We start from the raw sequence: 17,963 nt of genomic DNA on the forward strand, positions 1-17,963 counted from the left end.
CGAGACAGGCGAGGAACTGGGGAAGAGCCTGCTCGAACATGCTCCCCTGATCCGAAAGATCCGATAGACCAGCAGACCGGGCTGTTTTCGCACTGAATCATTGGCTGTTGTTAATATTAGACACACTGCGAATTTACGTGGTATTTATTAGTACCTTATTGGCAAGCCTTATACGCAAATTTGTGCGATCTGGAGTTTTTTCCATGATCAAGACCATCCATACAATTTCTCTGCGACTTTCTCGAAACCGCAATCCTCCATACTTTGCCAGTCCAGGCCACTACCTAGGTAAGCACCTTTAAATCCATCGGACCACCAACGTGTCGTGGGCGGTAGTGCCAACCGAAAAAAACGCCTCAAGCGCCCCGCTAGTTACGGTGTAACCTCACAGTGGCACAGGGCTGGCTCTGCATCATCAACTATGGGCAATCCCTGATGGCCTTTGATCGGGTACTTTTAAACAAACGCGGGCTGGCTAGTGCCAATCTTCCGCTAACCAACACAACCTTGCCACAAACCGCCGAGCAGGTGCCACTGCATAAGATGCTTATCACCGTCCCCTCATTCAATTCTCTTGTTATATTTTGACAGGAGTCATTCCATTCCTTTCACAGCCACAAAAAATATTTTCACTCGTATCCACCACATAGTGCTTTTGGCTACACAGTTGTCATGTCACTGGGAATGTGAAGACAAAAACAACTACCTCCATCCATGGGCATAGCTCCCAGTTATAGGACATACTGCGCCCGCACGCCAATCACGATGTGGTTGTGAAACAAATTCCTGCCTTCCCGGCAAATTCCTGCCTTTCCGGGCCCCTTTTTATGCAATTTTTTTTTTCTCTCAAATGAACCGGGCCAGACTCACAGAAATGTTTTTTATATCATTTTGAATCCGGGACGCTGCCGAGTTGTCACCAAGAGAAGGCGTTGCTGCCCAAATTAAACCTTTCACAATGGATGCATTCTCAATTTCGTATTCAAGCGATGCCGAAAAACAAGCCTCTTATATGTATCAGGATTTGCACAGTCTATACTCACACAATGCGATAGAGAAAACAACTTTCAAAACCCTGCCTGCGATGCGGCAACTATCAGACACAAATGCTCAACACCAAAGAAATTTCGATCCCGGACTGTCACCTCACATTGGCATCGTCGGAGCCGGGCTTGCCGGGCTGAGATGCGCTGATATTCTACTCGAGAGAGGATTCAGAGTTACCATCCTCGAGGGTAGAAATCGTATCGGGGGAAGATGTCATCAAGAAACGCTGCCCAACGGTCGCATGGTTGATTTGGGTCCAAACTGGTTCCACGGCACCAAGCAGAATCCTCTCCTTGAATTGGCAAAGCAGACCGGTACCGAGATTGGAGATTGGAACTCCAAGACTTGTGTCTATGATGAGGATGGCCAGCTCTTATCCAAGGAGGAGGCCGAGAAGTTTTCGACTTTGATGTGGGATATCATTGAGGATGCGTTCAAATACTCCAACCGTTATCACAAAGACAGCATTGACTCCTCAAAGAGTCTAGTGGACTACTTCAAGGAGAATGTTGTCAAGAAGATCCCGGATACGGAGCCAGATTATGAGAGGCAAAGATCTATGGTGCTCAAGATGTCTGACCTGTGGGGCGCATTCGTCGGCTCTCACACCTCTACACAGAGCCTCAAATTCTTTTGGCTAGAGGAGTGCATCGAAGGAGGTACGTTTGATGTGTTGCTTGATCGATTTCCAGGCTCCGCCGGCTAACCTGAATATTTAGAAAATCTCTTCTGTGCCGGTACTTACCACAAAATCCTTGCAGAGGTTTCCAGGCCAGCTCTACAGAAAGCCACCATCGAATACGAAACCGTGGCTACCAAGATCTACAGCAAAGATACGAGCACTGGAACCATCAAGGTTTCCACGTCCAAAGGCAGAGACTATGAGTTTGACGAGGTTGTCCTCACTGCACCTCTGGGCTGGGTAAAAAAGAACCTTGACGCTTTTGAGCCACGTCTCCCTTTAAGACTAGAGAAAGCGATCAAGAACATCGGCTATGGGGCACTGGAAAAGGTAGAGCCACTTGCAGAATTTTTTCGATCATGGCGGGCTATTACTGACACTAAATTACTGCAAGTAGGTATACCTGAGTTTTCCAAAAGCATTTTGGCTTGAACCCAACGCGAACGGCCAAGTTGTGGACGGGTTTTGTCAATGGCTGCGCCCAAACTACGCGCAAGACACAAACCCTGCGCGATGGACGCAGGAAATAGTCGAGCTTGCCTCCTTACCAGAGCCCACATCACACCCGACACTGCTCTTTTACACCTCGGGTGACGAGTCTAGGCACATCACTAGCACGCTCGCTTCACTTTCTGGTTCAAGGGAGAAACAGCAGGAGTTTATCTTCAACTTTTTCCACCCGTACGTGTCTCTGCTGCCACACTACGATGCCCAATCCCCAGACTGTCAGCCGACTGGATACCTGGCGACATCGTGGCTCCAGGACGAGCTGGCTGGGAACGGAAGCTACAGTAACTTCCAGGTAGGATTGGAGAACGGAGCTGAAGATATTCGTGTGATGAGAGAGGGCGTGCCGGACAGGGGATTGTGGATCGCAGGGGAACACACGGCGTCGTTTCTCGAGCTTGCGACTGCGCCTGGTGCATACTCGAGCGGTGAGTGGACCGCGTATAGGATTGCAAAGGCGTATTCCCGAGGCGAGCTTCCCTCCGTGGGGCGGGAATAACTGGGGATTATGGACTTGTCTATCTGTTATTGGACCTCAGCTCATTTTTTTTTTCTTTCTTTGTGTGGAAACTTTCGTTACGATATAAAGCCTACTTTGAAGGCGCAAAGAGACTGTTTAATGTCTTGAAAGCCATTGTACTGGAACTATAATGCGTTTGTGTACCAGTCACTGATTTAAGCTTGATATTTTACCATGCGAGTGTTAGAAATATAGGTATATAGTCATACAGTATAAACATGACCGGTTTAAAGTAGAAACTTCTACTGCAAAATAGTCAAAGCTAGCAATATAGAGCAATTGTTGCAATTTACCTTTTTACCTTGATAGCTCCATAACTTAGACAAATATTAGGATGCATTCCACCACGATATTTATGGAAGTGGAAAGGTAGGATTGCATGTGGGTAAAAAAAAACCGAGAAAGCAAGCGAGTGACCTAGGTCAGTAAATACCTAGGATATTTGTAATATTCTTGCGGTGAGAGTCCAGAATACACGAGTATGAGATATTGCTAGTATATATGATCGGGGTTAGGGTTCTGCTGCCAGGGCTTCTCTGCCCCACCATGAAGTTATGACGAACTTTGAGGAGGGCTTGCAGACGAAAGCTCAAGCTTCACGATTGACTCACAAGTCGATTCAACCTCCCCACCAAATTCAGTGTACCTACCTCTACCTTTATCGCCAGTGTCTCAATAGGCAGGACACATCGTACCTTGGTTCTGTCAATTTGCTCAATCAGCAGCCATATTCGACCATTAAACCATCTAATTCGCGGCCTGCTATCCACCCCGCCGAACCAATGGCGCCCGCTCAAGCGAATTTCGCGCCAAGCTTGGAAAAGCTGCGCAAGTCACTCAAGTCACAACCTCTCGAGACTTCCATTGAGGCCTTGATATCGTACGCAAGCCGTATAACCTTCCCCAGAAGCACAGTGGTACTGATTGACTGACCAATTCCCAAACGCCCAGACAACTCAAACGTCGTCAAATCACCGGCCCGCAACAATGCGCCGTTGCCACCGCCCACATCCTCCTCCAAGTCGTCGCCCGCGGCAGGTGGAAGGATGTCGATCAGCTGCTCGACAACGTCCAGCAGACCGGCCGTAGGATCGGAAGTGCGCGCCCGAACGAGCTCGTCATTGGCAACATTACAAAACGCGTCATGGGCCTGATCCGCGACGAAGCGATGGAGGACCGCAACGCAGAGATCGACGACAGCGCCGCCCCCAGCCCAGCAAAGGGTGCCTCCTCTCCTGCAATCAAGGGGACTGCCTCGTCCACACCCCCGGCTATTCAGAGCACGCCCAGGCTTCTGACCCGCCAGTCGACATTTGCACAGGCATCGCCGCATGTCACGGCACAGTCGATTTTTAGCACGCTGCTGTCCGAGTCGACAGATCCTAGCGTGGCCAGCGGCTCCCCGTTCAGGTATTCTGGAGCATCAACGCCCCGGGGTGGTGGTGCAGGTTTGGCAATCGGTGGCGCCGTGGCCAACATTGCGTCTCTGCGCAACGAGGTTATCGAGGGTATCGAGGAGATTCTGGACGAGATATCGCAGGCAGACGATCAGATAGCTGCGCTTGGCGACACATACATCAACCCGGACGACTACGTGATGGTCTATAAACCGTCTTCGACGGTTGAGAAGTTTCTCGCGCGGGCAGCTAGAGAGAGGAAGTTCACGGTGCTGATCGCAGGCGTGGAAGAGTCGGAGCTCTCGTCGGGCTCTTCGACCGAAGCAACCGACCCGTACGCCGCGTTGCGGAAGAAACTAGCAAGCCACAAGATTCCCGTCATCAACCTTGTCGGCCCGGGAGCGATGGCATATTTCCCCTTGACTACCAAGGTTCTCCTCGACGTCAAATCCATCACGGCGAGTGGTGGCGTCCTGGTCGATGCCGGAGCCGGGCTGGTAGTGCGGGCTGCGTGCCAGTTCAAAAGGCCGGTATATGCACTTGCAGGTGTCTACAAGCTTTCGCCAGATGATCTCGAGGACCCGAAGCCAGTGCTCGAGTGGGGAAACCCCTCACCGCACGCAAATTTTGCCGACGGCGCCCTCCTGGATGGCATCGACATTCGGACGCCTCTTATTGAATATTTGGGCCCTGAAATGATCAGCGCCTATATCAGCAATCTGTAAGTGATGTGCCCTTTCAAGACAAGCGGCTGCCCAGTTTCTGGTCTGGCCTGTATGCTAACCATAGCTATCATACAGTGGAACAACCTCAAGGCACAATCTCTCAAGCATCATCAGGGACCATTACAAACAAGATGACATAGCTGTGTTCATTCAATAAGTCCATCCCCGGCGGATAAAAACGCGGCGCCGCGGCCATAAAATTTCCGCCGTCTCCAGAAATCGGATTCATGCCGATATCAAATCAGTCCGTTGAAATCCTTTATCAGCCAGCCTCATGATCGCTTGAGCCCGATTAGATTCGCTTGCAAGGTTTGCCCACCTTGAACGAAAATAGGAAAGAGATGGGACGACGTCCTTTGTCTTACGCCACGGCATATGCTTTTTCCTGTTTGGAGGGGCGGGAAAGACTGCTGTTGGTCTGATCTGACTTGCAGAACTTCCAATCATTAGTGCAGGCTGTGCTCGCTTTCGGATTTCGCGTTTCGATACCAAATGTGGAAATACACCACTGTATAGTGCAAGGTGGGGCCACGTCAGCGTGCGCTCTGATTGAGTCACAGCCCACTAGAAAAATCTCGGTCTGGCGATTGACATACGATGGCGTTTCGCGGCAGAGGCCAGGCTGTGTGTATGGGTGGACGGCGACGGCGGCGTGACCAATTGCCACCCACGCTGTGTTATCCCTTTGCATGCTACCACAGGGAAGGAATCGAGTCGGGAGTGAAAGGCTCACTTTACAGGGTCAATGTCAATAGATGCTCCGTCAGTGAGGGCATTGCAGCCTGTGGCCAGGGGCTGTTTGGTTCGTCTTACAGCCCCACTACTTGCTCGAGCTCCCGGGGTGACCCTGCATATTCTAGCTCGGTTGATGGCTGCCAGAGCTTTCTGACGAAACAGCGGGCAGGGCAGCCTACATACCGGCCCAGTGTTCATGTGGTGCAATGTTTGAAGGGAAGGGAGGGCTCCTGTACCTCAAGTCGGATAGGATGAATATTGCACTAGATAGACAATGGACAGATTAGGTTCAGCACAGCCTCGGTTCGGCGGTTCCTGTGTTCTTGCGGGAAGCTGTGTTATGCTGCCGCATTTTTAAACAGAGGCCCCGCCTCTGGGTGGTTTATCTGATGAGCCGACCCAGCTTCATACTTGAATCTTGGCCTACTTTTCTTCAACATTTTGAGGTGTAAGTAACAACCTGGCAAGGCTAATAAGTCACGTTGCAGGCCGCTTGCAGATTTTTCTTTACACACAAAGAAATCGGATACAATTCCCTTACCCAAGTAGTCCATAAGCATTGCTTAAGGTGAATCGACGACATAATGTCGTACGTAAGGGTCAACAGCCCGGGGAGCCGCCAGAGGGCCAGCTTGGACGACAGCCCTCCTCCTCCTTACTCGGAAACCGACGTTTTTTCAACGTCGGGACCTCGGACACCGCTCACATCAGAATTTCCCGGTTCGGTGGTGGGCTCGGTGCAAGACGCGCAGTCCACCACGGGCGGCTCTACCTCTACCGAATCCCGCGAGGTGGTATACACACCGCCGCTGACACCGACGAGCCCGTCGATCCACCAGTCGAGCACCGGCAGCGATGCCATGAGCTTCAGCTCGAGCCTGCTGTCCGCGGCTGCCTACTTCGAGTCCCGGCCAGCCACCGTCGTGTCCCCCGGGCCGGGCAGCCAGGTCCTGCACACGGTCACGGTTGCGCCCGACGCTACGCCGGACGACATGCCCTATCCGCCTTCGCTGGCGGGCCGCGACGTCTCGGCCGAGGACTGGCACACCTTTGTGAATTTCTTGCTGCCGGACCACTCGGTCCGGGCGAACGAGGCCGTCGCCGACCGGAAGCTGAGGGCCGAGGGTGGAGGGAGGAGCGTCGGCTACGGCGGCAGCTCTTCGTCCTCGACCAGTACCGCCCACGCCGAGGCGCAGCTGGAACAGATACTCACGCCGGGGACCAGCGTGTGCGACGGTGGGGTCAGGAGGGATCAGGCGGAGAGGACGGTGCGGGAGTGGAACGAGGGCTTCTTCGCGCCCAGGGGCGTGGCCATCGTGCCGCAGTTCTCGCACGACGACCACCTCAGCCCCTGGGAGTCGGCCAGCGCCAGCCGCAGCAGCAGAGGAAGGGCCGCGCAGGAAGCCCGCGACGCGAGGGGCAGCAGCCGCCAGACGGACACCCCGGACACGGAGACGCCGGCGAGCACCCCGCACCGCCGCGGCCACCACGACCACCAGGCGCGCGAGGAACAACCAGACATCGGCGGCCTGGGCCTGCGCTTCGGCACCCTCAACCTCGGGGCGCTCCAGGTCGACAGCTCCGGCATCAGGTTCGACGGCCGACCGCTCCTGCCGGGCCTGACGGCCCTGAACGCGAGGGGCCGCGGGGCCCGGCATGGCTTCGGCCGCGGACGTGGCGGCGGTCGCGGGAACGGCTTGTCGCGCGGCGCCTTCTTCCCGCTCCCGCCACCACCTCCGCTGTCCCTGCCCAGGTGGCAGCACAACGCCGGCGGCAGCAGCAGCAGCAGCAGCGAATCGACCCTGACGCCCACGGGCACGCCCTTGTGGAGTCCCGGAGCAGCGGCGGTGGCGCCCGTGATGCTTCCGAGGGGCTTCTACGAGCCCGCGCCTCCGCACAAGCTCGCAGACGAGGAGCACCACGAGGGCGGCGGTGGTCAGCGCGGGAGGAGGCACGGCGGCCACGACGACAAGGCGGCAGCAGCAGCGCACGGCTCCGGGTCCAGATCGCGAAGCTCGTCGGTGGCCAGCGCGTCGTCGGCGTCGTCGGCCGATTCGATCGAGAGCCTGCCGCCGTACGAGGACCTCGCGGACGAGCAGATCCCCGTCGCGAGGGATCTGCTCAGGCGCTGGCTCGACAGCCCCGGACAGGCCATCACGCGCGAGAGCGCCCGGGTCATGAACGAGGAGATCCGCTCAGCGGGTTCAAGGTCCGTCCCCGTGGAGTGCAGACGGGCCCGCGGTCGACAGCAGGGGGTGGGCGAGGAGGCGCAGCAGACGACGCAGGACCGCCAGCCGCGGCAGCAGCAAGGTCGGCGCGTCTGCGGCGGCATGTCCGGCTGGGGCAGAGCGCTCCCGTCGGCCGAAGAGCTCGCGGTGTTGCGCCGCGAGGTCCAGGAGATGAGCACGCAGTGGAAGGCGGCCAAGCACGCGCAGCGGAGGTCCTGGAGGGAAGAGAGGCGGGAGAGGCGCCGAGACAGGAGGGCAGAGTGGCGGGAACGCAGGGAGGCCAAGAGGGAGGTCAGATCGGCGAAACGTGCGCTCAAGAGGGAGGCCAGGGACCTGAGGTGGGGGAGACGCCGGGAGGGTGGTCCTTTGGGCGGCGGCGGCGGTGGTGGTGGTGGTGGCGGGCTCTTTGGCTTTGGACGGCTGGTGATGCCCATACTGCAGCCGCCGCATCTGCAACATGTGCCGCCGACGCCGTTTTCGCACTGCTGTGGGCATGAGAAGAGGACAATTGAGCTGTGAGGGTTCGCGGTCTGGGTTGTCTTGTATTGGTCTTTGATGTTGAATCCTGGGTGTTATTTGTGGGCTTCTTTCTGGTATCACAATGAAAAATAATCAGCGTTGTAATAATAAAAAAAGCTCTAGCCATAATCATGCAAAGTTGGTACTTGTCGGTATTAGCAAATTGTAAAGGTTGTGCTCTGTTCTGGGACTAGATATGTCTTGTTATTATCAACGCAACAAGAAGTATATTTAGTTGAGCAACGCTTCCACAATTCCGTTGGCGATATCAGAGCTCTTTTGCGAACCAGTTGTTAGAAAAAACAACGCACACCTGCTTGAGGCAGGCTACCAGGTAAAAATTAGACCCTTTCGTCAAGAGCGCCCTCTGTTGACTCTTGTCGCTGTGTGTCATATTCCCATCGCCCCAAACATTATCGCGTCTCCTCGCCACAGGCTGGACAGTAGACATCTTGGGCAGCAGCAGCCGCTACCCTGATCAGATCGCTCCGCCAAAGGGTCCAAAAGGCTCCCTGCGTGGCCGCCGAGTTACATATTGCGCGCAGCCAAGGGGGCAGTCGCAGTCGGAGACGGTTTTCATCTGTATGCAGCAGGCGCTGAAAGCGCTCAGTCTCTCGCCGATGGAGCTGGCGGCGCAGTCGCCGTTGGAGTAGCGGCCTCGTGCTTCTCGACAGCAGAGAACCGTCCAGGCGACGCCTTTCTGGCATTTGCACGCGTCGCTTGGGCCGATGAGCGCGGCGAGGAAGAGGAGACTGTTGAGCTTCATTGTTGGTCGTTTTCGAGGTCGATGGTATCCGCAGCTGGGGTCTAAAAAGGGTCTAACGCTCTCTGCTGTTAGCATGGGGCTGTCTGAAATCGTTCGTTTGGGGAAGGTTGGGCCGGTTTCTTGGTACCTTCCTTGTTTGACTGCTCGTTTCTTTGGAAGGACAGAACGGTGACCGCAGGGTGAAGGAAGTGGTTTACGATACGTTCGGTAGGGATTTGACGGCGAAAGGGCCTGGTTTGGTCTTGTAATGGCGTTCAAAAATAAAGCTACAGTGGACGAAGGAGAAATCAAAGAAGTGGGAGGCGAAGAGGAAGAGGAAGAGAGAGAGATAAAAAGGCAGCTTGTCATTAATTCCGCACCTTCATCAATCAAACCACCACCGCCAGTAGTCGTAGAAAGACAAAGTCTGGCGCAGACTGGCGCAGACTGACGTTTTTGTCCCTTGATTAAAACTATTTTACAAATGTGTCATGAGGGTCTCGATGTAAAAGTGAAGAAAAGAAAACATCAAGTACCCAGGAAGACTCCATACAAGAAACATTGTCAACTCGTGACGGACGCATGCTTGGTGGATAGAAACCACCCCCCAGCAGAAACAACATTACCTGGGCTTCATGCTCCTCCAGATGTCTCTCAGCCCAAGCTCAGGCTCTCCAAATCCGAGATCATCTCAACGCTCTCGAAAACGGCGAGCACAGGATTCATATCCGTAACGTCCATGAAGAAGCTGTCCACCTCTGTGAAGCCATCAATCTCCTGGTCGAAAGCCATGCCGATGTGCCTCTCGATCTCAGCCACAGCCTCCTAGTCTACAGGGTGTTGATGCAGAAAGGCCTCGGGATTTCTGATTCGGATCGGCAGCACGGGCTCCCGGCCGCTCTGCCGCAGTCCGTTTCTTTGCAGACGATGGACCTCCTTCTTGAGCTCATCCAGGAGGTGCGACCAGCTAGCCTCAGGGCTCCCTCGGCGTGGTAAAAGTCCAGGCCCAGCGTGTCGAGCTCGAGGTGGCTCAGCCGGGGCAGGTCCCGGACGAGGTTGAGCAGCGTGCTGCCGCTCTCCAGCCGGCCGTTGACTATGTGAAGACTCTCGAGGTTCGGCCACGAGGCCGACGCAAACACGGCCTCAAAGTAGTGGATCTCTGTGTCGCTGGCCGAGCCATAGTCAAGACACAGACAATCCAAGTGCAGCCGCCGCATGTGGATTGACATGCACATCTGCTCCATGATCTTGCTGAGCCGCGACAGCGTGTCGTCAAACATGTACAGGAAGGTCTGGACCTCGTCCTTGACCACCAGCTCCGTCTGGGGGTCATACTGAAAGACCTGGAGTTGCGAGCAGGCTTCTGCCAGGTCGCTGGCGGTGGACAGCTGGATTTCGTTGGTCAAGTCCAGCGCGGCGGCATTGGTCGGGTGCCGCTCCCATCCGTACGGATCGATCGCGTCCCACGCTGGCACCTCGTCGGGGATCGGCATGCCCAGTATGCGCAGCTCCGTCAACACGACGCCCGCCCGGTGCATCGCCACAGGGATGTCGATGATCAGGTCGAAAGGGGGTGTGAACTCGCAGAGGCATCTTTCCTCCTTCAGCCTGGCGCTGTCGGTCCAGCTCAGAGAGAGCGGCAGCGTGCTGAGGTCGACCGCCGAGTTCAGCGTCGAGGGCAGCGTAGGGCCGAGGTGAGCATGTGCCTGCCGAGCGTCCTGCAGGATGAGACTGGTCGCCGCTGGCATGCGAGCCATGGCCTCTCCGGCGCGGCGGATGGCGCTGCCGCCTTTGCGCAGGTTCTGCTGGACCATGTAGCGGCGGCGGTACTCGGCCTGTATCTTGAGGAGCGCTGGCAAGAGCCTCTCGCGGTCCCGGCGGTTGCCATTCTGCGACAGGTAGATCCACTCCTCCAGGGTGCGCCTCATGGCCACCTCTTCCGTCGTCTCGTCTACTTCCCAGCCCGCCTTGTCTCCAGGCGCAGGCTGTTTAAAGTCCTCCCATGCCCACAGGAGATATTTCGCGAGGCCCTCGAGATCCTGCGCCAGGATGGGGTCGTAAAAGCCCAGCTTGAAGTGAACGGTCTTGACATGTTCAGAGAGATGGGGATACCGGGAAATGTGCTCCAGCCTCTTGAGCGATGAGTGATCGAGTATTGAGCAAGATACTGCAGTAAAGAGTGGACGCGTGGTAAGCCGGCACAACTTGCGACACGTCAAGCGGAGGCTTTTGGTATTGGCAATTTTTTCTGCTTGATTGTAGAGGCCGAGACGAGGTAGGCCGTTGGAGGTGTCTGCCGTGGTGAGATAAACATACTCGACAATTTCCAGGAGGATTTCCTCGGGGACGTGATTGATCGTTGCCATATTCAGCTTGCAATAGAGGCCAGGCATAGAAATGCCATGGCCTTTGAGGGTGGTCGTGATGCTATGTTGCGAAGGAATGGAGTGGGCAGAGATGGAAAAGCATGAGTGTTGGTTGAGAGGTGATCAAGAGAAGGAGGAGAAAAGAGAAAGTGAAAAGTGAAAAGTGAAAAGAGAAAGAGTAGAAGAGATGACCCCTCACAGTTTAATGAGGAAAAAACTCAAGGGCTGACCTAGCTTTCCATGCAGTTCTGGGACTGACATCATCATAATTCATCCTCAGGCTGCAACAAACGACGGCATTAAAGAGGAATATTGGTTAGCCCTAGTTGAGCCGTGTGTGCGTGTGTGCGTGTGTGTGTGTGTGTATACAGAGATACGCCAACTCGGCTCCAGCGGTTCAGCTTCACCTCATCTACCGCCTTGACGAACAACCAGACGTGTCCCTTTTTATCCCCCTTGACTAGTAGCCTCTTGCTGATATGGACCACAACTTGCTTGGTGGTCAAGATTTTATTCTAATTCTAGGCACAGTCCATGCTAGACTGATTCTATCATCACCCAGGCCAAAGTCAGCCTGACGGCGACGAGAGCAGCTATAATCTGATACATGACCAATACACGAGGCTCTGACCCCAGATAAACGCTCCGACTGACAGCTTGTAGGACTCGCTACATCCATGACGCAATACGCGAGAAATCTGCTCCTCCCGTCCCAATAGAGAAGACCGCGTGAGCCGTAACTGAGCAAACACAAGCAAGACATACTGTCACGCAACGGTAGGCTACCTGGCCCAGTGCAGTCACAGATGATGTGCCCTATTTGGGCATCATGTAGCTAGAGGGACCCACAAGCAACGCAGTCCCTCGTCTCTTTTTAGTTTTCTCAAGACATCACCACAACCTTCTCGCATCCTCAGCCCCTTTTCCCAATAGCTGCCAAGTCTCGGCTTGCTTTGGGCCAAAATATACATTGCCTCTTCCTCTGTATTTCTCTGTCTGCCTTTCCGACGTCACGAAAGAGCCCCCTGATTACACATTAGTTACGAGGCAGCGCCACTGTTCCAAAAACCCGCGTGCCAGTCAAGCCATTCTACCGTAGTAATACAACGTTGCAATGTTCCCCTTGACGGTTCAAGCCTGAGGCACACAGCTAGAAAAGTTGGTTACCTCAACTCGGCGCAATCGTAGACAGAGCCTGTTTAGGTCCCACACGGACCCTGTTGCTGGATCCTGGATCTGCACCAAATATCATACCAATCAGGCTTACATAAAGGGTACAGATCATCTGTAGCCTACTTTGTGGTCTGGGACAGTTATCTGAAGCAACGGTGAAAATCAAGGGGTTCAAATTTAGGCAAAGGCACCGCAAAGAAAATACCTGTAGAGACTATGGCTGCCAGCAAGTCATGGAAGCGAAGAATGTCCACTATCTCTCAAATAAAGATTCCAACGCGGTAAGCAAATGGATTCTCGACCCTGAGATTGTATGGCGCAACGGGAACGGCACGATTAGCAAGTCAAGTCTAAGTCTGCACCGGCCGACAACGGCAGCCGCGACTGCAGGCAGCTGAAAAGGGCATCGGCCATCCCAAGAGCGCCCATGCTTCAGACATTACTGCTACAGACAAAACCCCAAGAAAGAAAACACATTCAACGTTCTAGAACCTCTCCTATAAGAGGCATGAACCCCCGTCACCTCTACAAACGCTATAGAGGACAACAATGTTTACAAAGAGTGGGGGTATTTTCGAGGCCCGATAGATACCTAATCACGGAGAGGCCATTTGGTCTGGGGCCTGGCTCTCGTTGCGACGTATTTGGTATAACAAGGGCTGTTACTTTAGGGTTTACTTTTCGGGGTCGTTCTTGGCTTTGGTTGTTTCTCCGACTCGCGGCAGGGCTGAAAATCGGTCAGCGGAGGAACAAATGGGAAGAGAAACAAGTTCATGCCAGCGTCTGAACAATTAAAATCAATCAGAGGTTTCAGGGTGTACCCCCCTTTGTCCTTGTATTCTTGCTCATGCTGAGTCCGAAAAAAAATAACAATAACAAAAAAAAACTTAGCTGTACTTGTAGTTCCCTGGTCTCAAACATCCAATGGTTGCTCGAGCCAGGGAAAGAAAAGCACGTTGTGCTGACTTTTTTTGGGGGGCTAATTCCACAATAGGCAATAACACGCCCAAGAATTTGAGCATGTTTGTCGGGTTTGCGCAAGTTTGAGGGGGTTTGCCGTTTGTGACCAAGGTGACGCCAAGACCGTCGCTCTGGACCTCCGCAACTAACGCGCTCAGCGTTTTATGGTTCCCCCGGTGCAGTGATGAACCTAGAAACTAGTAATCCAGTGGGAAGACGACAAAAAAAAAGACAAAGTAGCTCTTCGAACGGGGTACGGTGAGCAGATATTCGGAGTTCTTTATGTTTTGCACACACAACACGAGATGGGCATTGTCGTTTTTGTGGTTGGGTCGTTCAAGCTGGCGACAACACTCGACAGTGCCACAACAGTGCTTTTCGTTCTAAGGGTGGTCTTAAGGAATGCATATATTCCAACGTTGGCATCGTCGCCTAGCCGGATCGACCTGATTCCCTACCTTTAATGCCATCTTTAATTTACGCAGCCGATCGATTTATTGTATACAGATCTGAAGCTACAACTTGGCAATCCCATCCCATCCTATACATCACAACGCATTCACGACAGTCTTTTGACCGATAAACAACACAATGAGCCTCTCACCAGTCACAGTATCCCGGCCTCCACACTCGGGACGATGGCCTCGCACTGCAAGGCTGGTCTGGCGGGAAAGGGAGGAGACCTCTGATGACGGCGAGGCATTGCTAGTATGGGTAAGTCGACGCCGACCAAGTTTTCGTTTTCCACCGTCAAAAAAAAAGAAGAAAAAAAAACTTGACCTAACACAAAGCTACCGTCCACCAAAAACAGGACGAGGTCTGGACGAGACCAAGCCGCAAGTTTGGCCGCTCCAAGGAAGGTCGCCTGCGGCAGGTGGCCGAGATCCCGGCGCTGGCGCCGCACTTCCCGCGCCTGCTCAAGGCGAACCGCATAAACGGCGTGCTGACGCTGGCCCGGCCCGCCTACCGGCGACGGGCGCTGCTGTCGGAGCTCGACGCCGCGACGCTCCGGCGCCTCAAGGCCGACCTCAAGGCCGTCTTTAGCGCGCTCTACGACCACGCCATCGCCTACGTCTTTACCCCCGACGGCTTCGAGGTCGTGTCTCGCTGTCGGCCGTGGGAGCGGAGGCCGTCGTCGTCGTCCGAGTCGGAGTCGGGGGAGTCGACGTGTACAGAGGCGTCGGGCGAGACCGAGGATGGTACTGCTGCTGCTGCTGCTGCTGCTGTTGCGCCGGCGGAGTGGTCAATCTATATTGATGGGTGGAACCATGCCACCCGCCACAAGGTGCGGGATCCCGGGTCCAAGAAGACGGCGTATTTCTCAGAGATGGAGGCAGAGCAGCTGCAGCGGATAGACGAGTACTTTGCTCCTTTTGAGGTATGTTTCTTCCCGTCGCTTCCCCGGTTTATGCTTTGTTGTTTTTGCATCCTTTGAAAACAGCAGTGGCTTGGCAACGACGAAGACGACGACGACCACTAACTCCCTGCATAGACCCGTGCAAAGACTAGCATCTTCGCCTTGCTCAACCACGACTGAGGCTGTCACAATAGTCCGTCCGCAAAGCATGCTTGCATTTTCAACACTTTAAAGCGATGCAATCGCCATTGTGACTGCTAGTCTCGGCGTGAGCGTGGCCAAGACGTGCACATTGGTCAACAGAGGGCCTAAAAGCAAGAGACACCATGGCGTTTCTCCCAAAATCAATAACAGTGACTGGGTACGCCAAGTCCAGGATGCCTCCCTGGATACCTACCTCGGCATTATAGTACAGGCAAGGCTCAAGATGCCGGGGTCCTTCATGATGTCAGATGGCAAGGGCAGGCGGTTGGGATACGAAAGACGCCAATTTCGCGACAACCTTCAACCACACCGCACATGACCATCACCAACATCCCCAGCCCGCCTCTTGTCAAAATTAAACCAAGCTTCGCCGAGATCGAATTGTCGACCCTAGGCCGTGTACAGGGCCATTGGTTCGTCGGCGACATACCCCGCAGAGGTCGTGTGGAGAATGCTGCAGCGCGACTTGCTGGAAGCGATGCTTGGCTCGCTTGGCTCTCTCCATACAAAGTCGGGGAATTGCATTTGTTTGGTTTGTTGACGTCTTCCCCCAAAGACGCGCCTTGAACCTTGTCCTGTGCAGCCCGGCTCCTGTCGGGTCTTGGAATGCAGATGGGTGGAGGCGTACGTCGGCTGATATAACACCGAAGAGTTGCTTCGTATGCGCCCGTCGTTGCATCTATTCCTTGACTCGCTTCTCGGGGGCCAGCTGTTCCTGCCTTTGCCAACCTTTTGCCAGCCTTTTCCGCATCGTCTCTCAGTCAGAGTCGGTGACATCTCTCAGCGGCAAGACAAGACAAAAAACATACGACCATGGGCTCCACGGTCCTGCTGCTCGCCCTCGCGGCCCTTGCAGCCGCACAACGGCACGGCAACACAGTCTCCATCCCAACAGACCTCGCCACGCGCCCGCTGTACCGCGATGTGTACGGCTACTCGATTGAGCCGGTCTGGGTCAACGACTTTCTCAGCAACGACATGACGTCGACGCTGCTCCGATCCATCACGCAGGTGATCGGCAAGCCTCCGCCCATCCGCATCGGCGGCAACACGGCCGACATGGCATCCTACGTCGACAGGCTCAACACCACCGCGGTCGCCATCCCCGCGCCCAACGGGGCCCAGCGCTTCAACATCAGCCGCGGCTGGATCGAGGAGTGGGGCCGGTACTTTGAGCAGGGCACCAACCTGACCTTTACGCTCAACATGAGGGACAACTCGAGCGAGTGGGCCACCGCCCGCGTCCAGGCCGAGGTCGCCTGGGGCGTGCTGGGCTCCAAGCTGTCCCGCTTCGAGATCGGCAACGAGGTCGACCACTACATGGCCAAGGGGTGGCGCAACGACTCCTGGGGCGTCGACGCCTACGCGCAGCAGTTCCGCCAGCTCGCGGACCTCATCCGCAACGACGCCTGGTACCGGGACGCCGGCGACAAGGCGCCCGCCTTCGCCGCGGGCTCCTTTGCCGACCCGCCGTGGGTCCCCGACCAGCACGACCAGCTCGACGACATGGACATCCTGAACCTGACCACGCGGGCCGGGCTCAAGAACGAAAAGGACAGCGGCGGCGTCCACATCGACAGCTTCGTCGTGCACATGTACCCGGGCTCGACGTGCGACGCCGGCCGGTGGCGCCGCATGCGCCTGGACCTCGTGTCGAACCACTCGTCCATCTGGCAAAACGTGTCGCAGTACGTGCCGCAGGTCGAGGCGGCGGAGCGCGACGGCCGCGCGTCGCTCGTCATGGGCGAGACCAACTCCATCTCGTGCGGCGGCCGCAGCGGCATCAGCGACACCTTTGGCGGCGCCCTGTGGAACGTCGACTACACCCTCTCGCTGGCCGCCATCGGCGTCGGCCACAGCTACTTCCACCTCGGCGGCCAGAACGAGTACAGCTCGTGGCAGCCCAAGGGGTACCAGTACAAGGGCGAGAACATCACGGCCGGCATAAGGCCATCGTGGTACGCGCACTACTTTGTCGCCCACGTGGTCCGCCGCAGCGGTGGTGGCGGCGGCGACGGCGACGACGACGATGATGATTCAGCAGAGGTGCCGTACGGGATCGCGGCGCTGCCCGGGGCCAACTCGAGCGACTTTAGCGGGTTTGGGGTGTTTGAGGACAAGGAGCTCAGGAAGCTGGTGTTTTTGGACATGGGCGTCTGGAACGGCACCCAGGGCCTCAGCAACCCGTCGACCATCTCGGCGGCGGACAACACCGACGCGGCGTTCCACAGCCAGGGCGACAGGCCCACGAGCGAGATGAGCGTGTCGACCCCCTGGTGCAAGGACGGCGAGGTCAAGATCTTGAGGCTCACCGGGCCGGGAACCAACGCCAAGTCCGAGGTCAAGGTGTCCGGGGTCACCTTTGACAAGGACGGGAAGCGCTCTGGTCAGCCGGACGAGGAGACCGTCAAGGTCGGAGATGACGGAGAGGTCAAGTTCAACCTGAGCATGGCAGAGGCCGTCTTGCTGGAGCTTGGCGACGGATGTGGCGGTTCGGAAGCCGGGTCTGCAGCTGCCCGCGTTGGGGCTGCGGCGGGGGGAACGATGACATGGGTTGTTACTGTGGCATTTGGTGTTGGGCTGTTGGTGGGTTTATAAGCCAGTTTTAGTTTAATTAGGTCGGACTGCGTAGTTTGGACACTGAATGTCTATCGTTTGGGTATCCGACCAAGCAGGTCAAGAATCACAAGTTTCTTGAAAACATCCATGCTTTCTTTCCTATATGCCATATTGCTTGGTTTCTCATATCTGAAGTCAAGTTCCACAACCTGAAATAATATCAGATGCATCTCTACACT

The 17,963-nt window shown here is 55.4% G+C and overlaps 7 protein-coding genes across 7 annotated transcripts; 5 read left to right on the top strand and 2 right to left on the bottom strand.

Annotated features, from left to right (window-relative positions):
- The first annotated feature begins 430 nt into the window (after positions 1 to 430).
- Positions 431 to 3,032, top strand: MGG_13246 (amine oxidase). The gene is made up of 3 exons (XM_003711737.1): positions 431 to 1,706; positions 1,767 to 2,059; positions 2,127 to 3,032. Exons 1-3 carry the CDS (start codon positions 959 to 961, stop codon positions 2,733 to 2,735), a joined length of 1,650 nt encoding a protein of 549 aa, XP_003711785.1. The 5' UTR covers positions 431 to 958; the 3' UTR covers positions 2,736 to 3,032.
- A 506-nt stretch (positions 3,033 to 3,538) lies between these two features.
- On the top strand, positions 3,539 to 5,035 carry MGG_13245 (translation regulator GCD7; the record flags this gene model as incomplete). The annotated part of the gene is made up of 3 exons (XM_003711738.1): positions 3,539 to 3,636; positions 3,708 to 4,874; positions 4,954 to 5,035. 3 exons carry the CDS (start codon positions 3,539 to 3,541, stop codon positions 5,033 to 5,035), a joined length of 1,347 nt encoding a protein of 448 aa, XP_003711786.1.
- A 1,162-nt stretch (positions 5,036 to 6,197) lies between these two features.
- MGG_05951 (uncharacterized protein) lies at positions 6,198 to 8,360 on the top strand (the record flags this gene model as incomplete). The annotated part of the gene is made up of 1 exon (XM_003711739.1): positions 6,198 to 8,360. The coding sequence occupies one exon, from the start codon at positions 6,198 to 6,200 to the stop codon at positions 8,358 to 8,360; it is 2,163 nt and encodes a 720-aa protein (XP_003711787.1).
- A 231-nt stretch (positions 8,361 to 8,591) lies between these two features.
- MGG_16719 (uncharacterized protein) lies at positions 8,592 to 9,126 on the bottom strand (the record flags this gene model as incomplete). The annotated part of the gene is made up of 2 exons (XM_003711740.1): positions 8,592 to 8,636; positions 8,893 to 9,126. 2 exons carry the CDS (start codon positions 9,124 to 9,126, stop codon positions 8,592 to 8,594), a joined length of 279 nt encoding a protein of 92 aa, XP_003711788.1.
- An 809-nt stretch (positions 9,127 to 9,935) lies between these two features.
- On the bottom strand, positions 9,936 to 11,471 carry MGG_05952 (uncharacterized protein; the record flags this gene model as incomplete). The annotated part of the gene is made up of 1 exon (XM_003711741.1): positions 9,936 to 11,471. The coding sequence occupies one exon, from the start codon at positions 11,469 to 11,471 to the stop codon at positions 9,936 to 9,938; it is 1,536 nt and encodes a 511-aa protein (XP_003711789.1).
- A 2,352-nt stretch (positions 11,472 to 13,823) lies between these two features.
- On the top strand, positions 13,824 to 15,178 carry MGG_16720 (uncharacterized protein). The gene is made up of 3 exons (XM_003711742.1): positions 13,824 to 14,318; positions 14,416 to 14,982; positions 15,097 to 15,178. Exons 1-3 carry the CDS (start codon positions 14,196 to 14,198, stop codon positions 15,139 to 15,141), a joined length of 735 nt encoding a protein of 244 aa, XP_003711790.1. The 5' UTR covers positions 13,824 to 14,195; the 3' UTR covers positions 15,142 to 15,178.
- MGG_16721 (uncharacterized protein) lies at positions 15,142 to 17,916 on the top strand. The gene has a single exon (XM_003711743.1). The coding sequence runs from the start codon at positions 15,979 to 15,981 to the stop codon at positions 17,761 to 17,763; it is 1,785 nt and encodes a 594-aa protein (XP_003711791.1). The 5' UTR covers positions 15,142 to 15,978; the 3' UTR covers positions 17,764 to 17,916.
- Positions 17,917 to 17,963: the final 47 nt, after the last annotated feature.

This window comes from Pyricularia oryzae, chromosome 3 (assembly GCF_000002495.2).
Source record: "Pyricularia oryzae 70-15 chromosome 3, whole genome shotgun sequence".
Classification (NCBI taxonomy): Eukaryota; Fungi; Ascomycota; class Sordariomycetes; order Magnaporthales; family Pyriculariaceae; genus Pyricularia; species Pyricularia oryzae.

Bases quoted from the DNA above. Each gene is read 5' to 3' on its own strand.
- MGG_13246 (XM_003711737.1), top strand. From the start codon at position 959: ATGGATGCATTCTCAATTTCGTATTCAAGCGATGCCGAAAAACAAGCC. The intron at 1,707-1,766 runs GTACGTTTGATG...CTGAATATTTAG, and splicing joins AGAGGAGTGCATCGAAGGAG to AAAATCTCTTCTGTGCCGGT. The intron at 2,060-2,126 runs GTAGAGCCACTT...TACTGCAAGTAG, and splicing joins GCTATGGGGCACTGGAAAAG to GTATACCTGAGTTTTCCAAA.
- MGG_16720 (XM_003711742.1), top strand. From the start codon at position 14,196: ATGAGCCTCTCACCAGTCACAGTATCCCGGCCTCCACACTCGGGACGA. The intron at 14,319-14,415 runs GTAAGTCGACGC...CACCAAAAACAG, and splicing joins GCGAGGCATTGCTAGTATGG to GACGAGGTCTGGACGAGACC. The intron at 14,983-15,096 runs GTATGTTTCTTC...CTCCCTGCATAG, and splicing joins AGTACTTTGCTCCTTTTGAG to ACCCGTGCAAAGACTAGCAT.
- MGG_16721 (XM_003711743.1), top strand. From the start codon at position 15,979: ATGGGCTCCACGGTCCTGCTGCTCGCCCTCGCGGCCCTTGCAGCCGCA.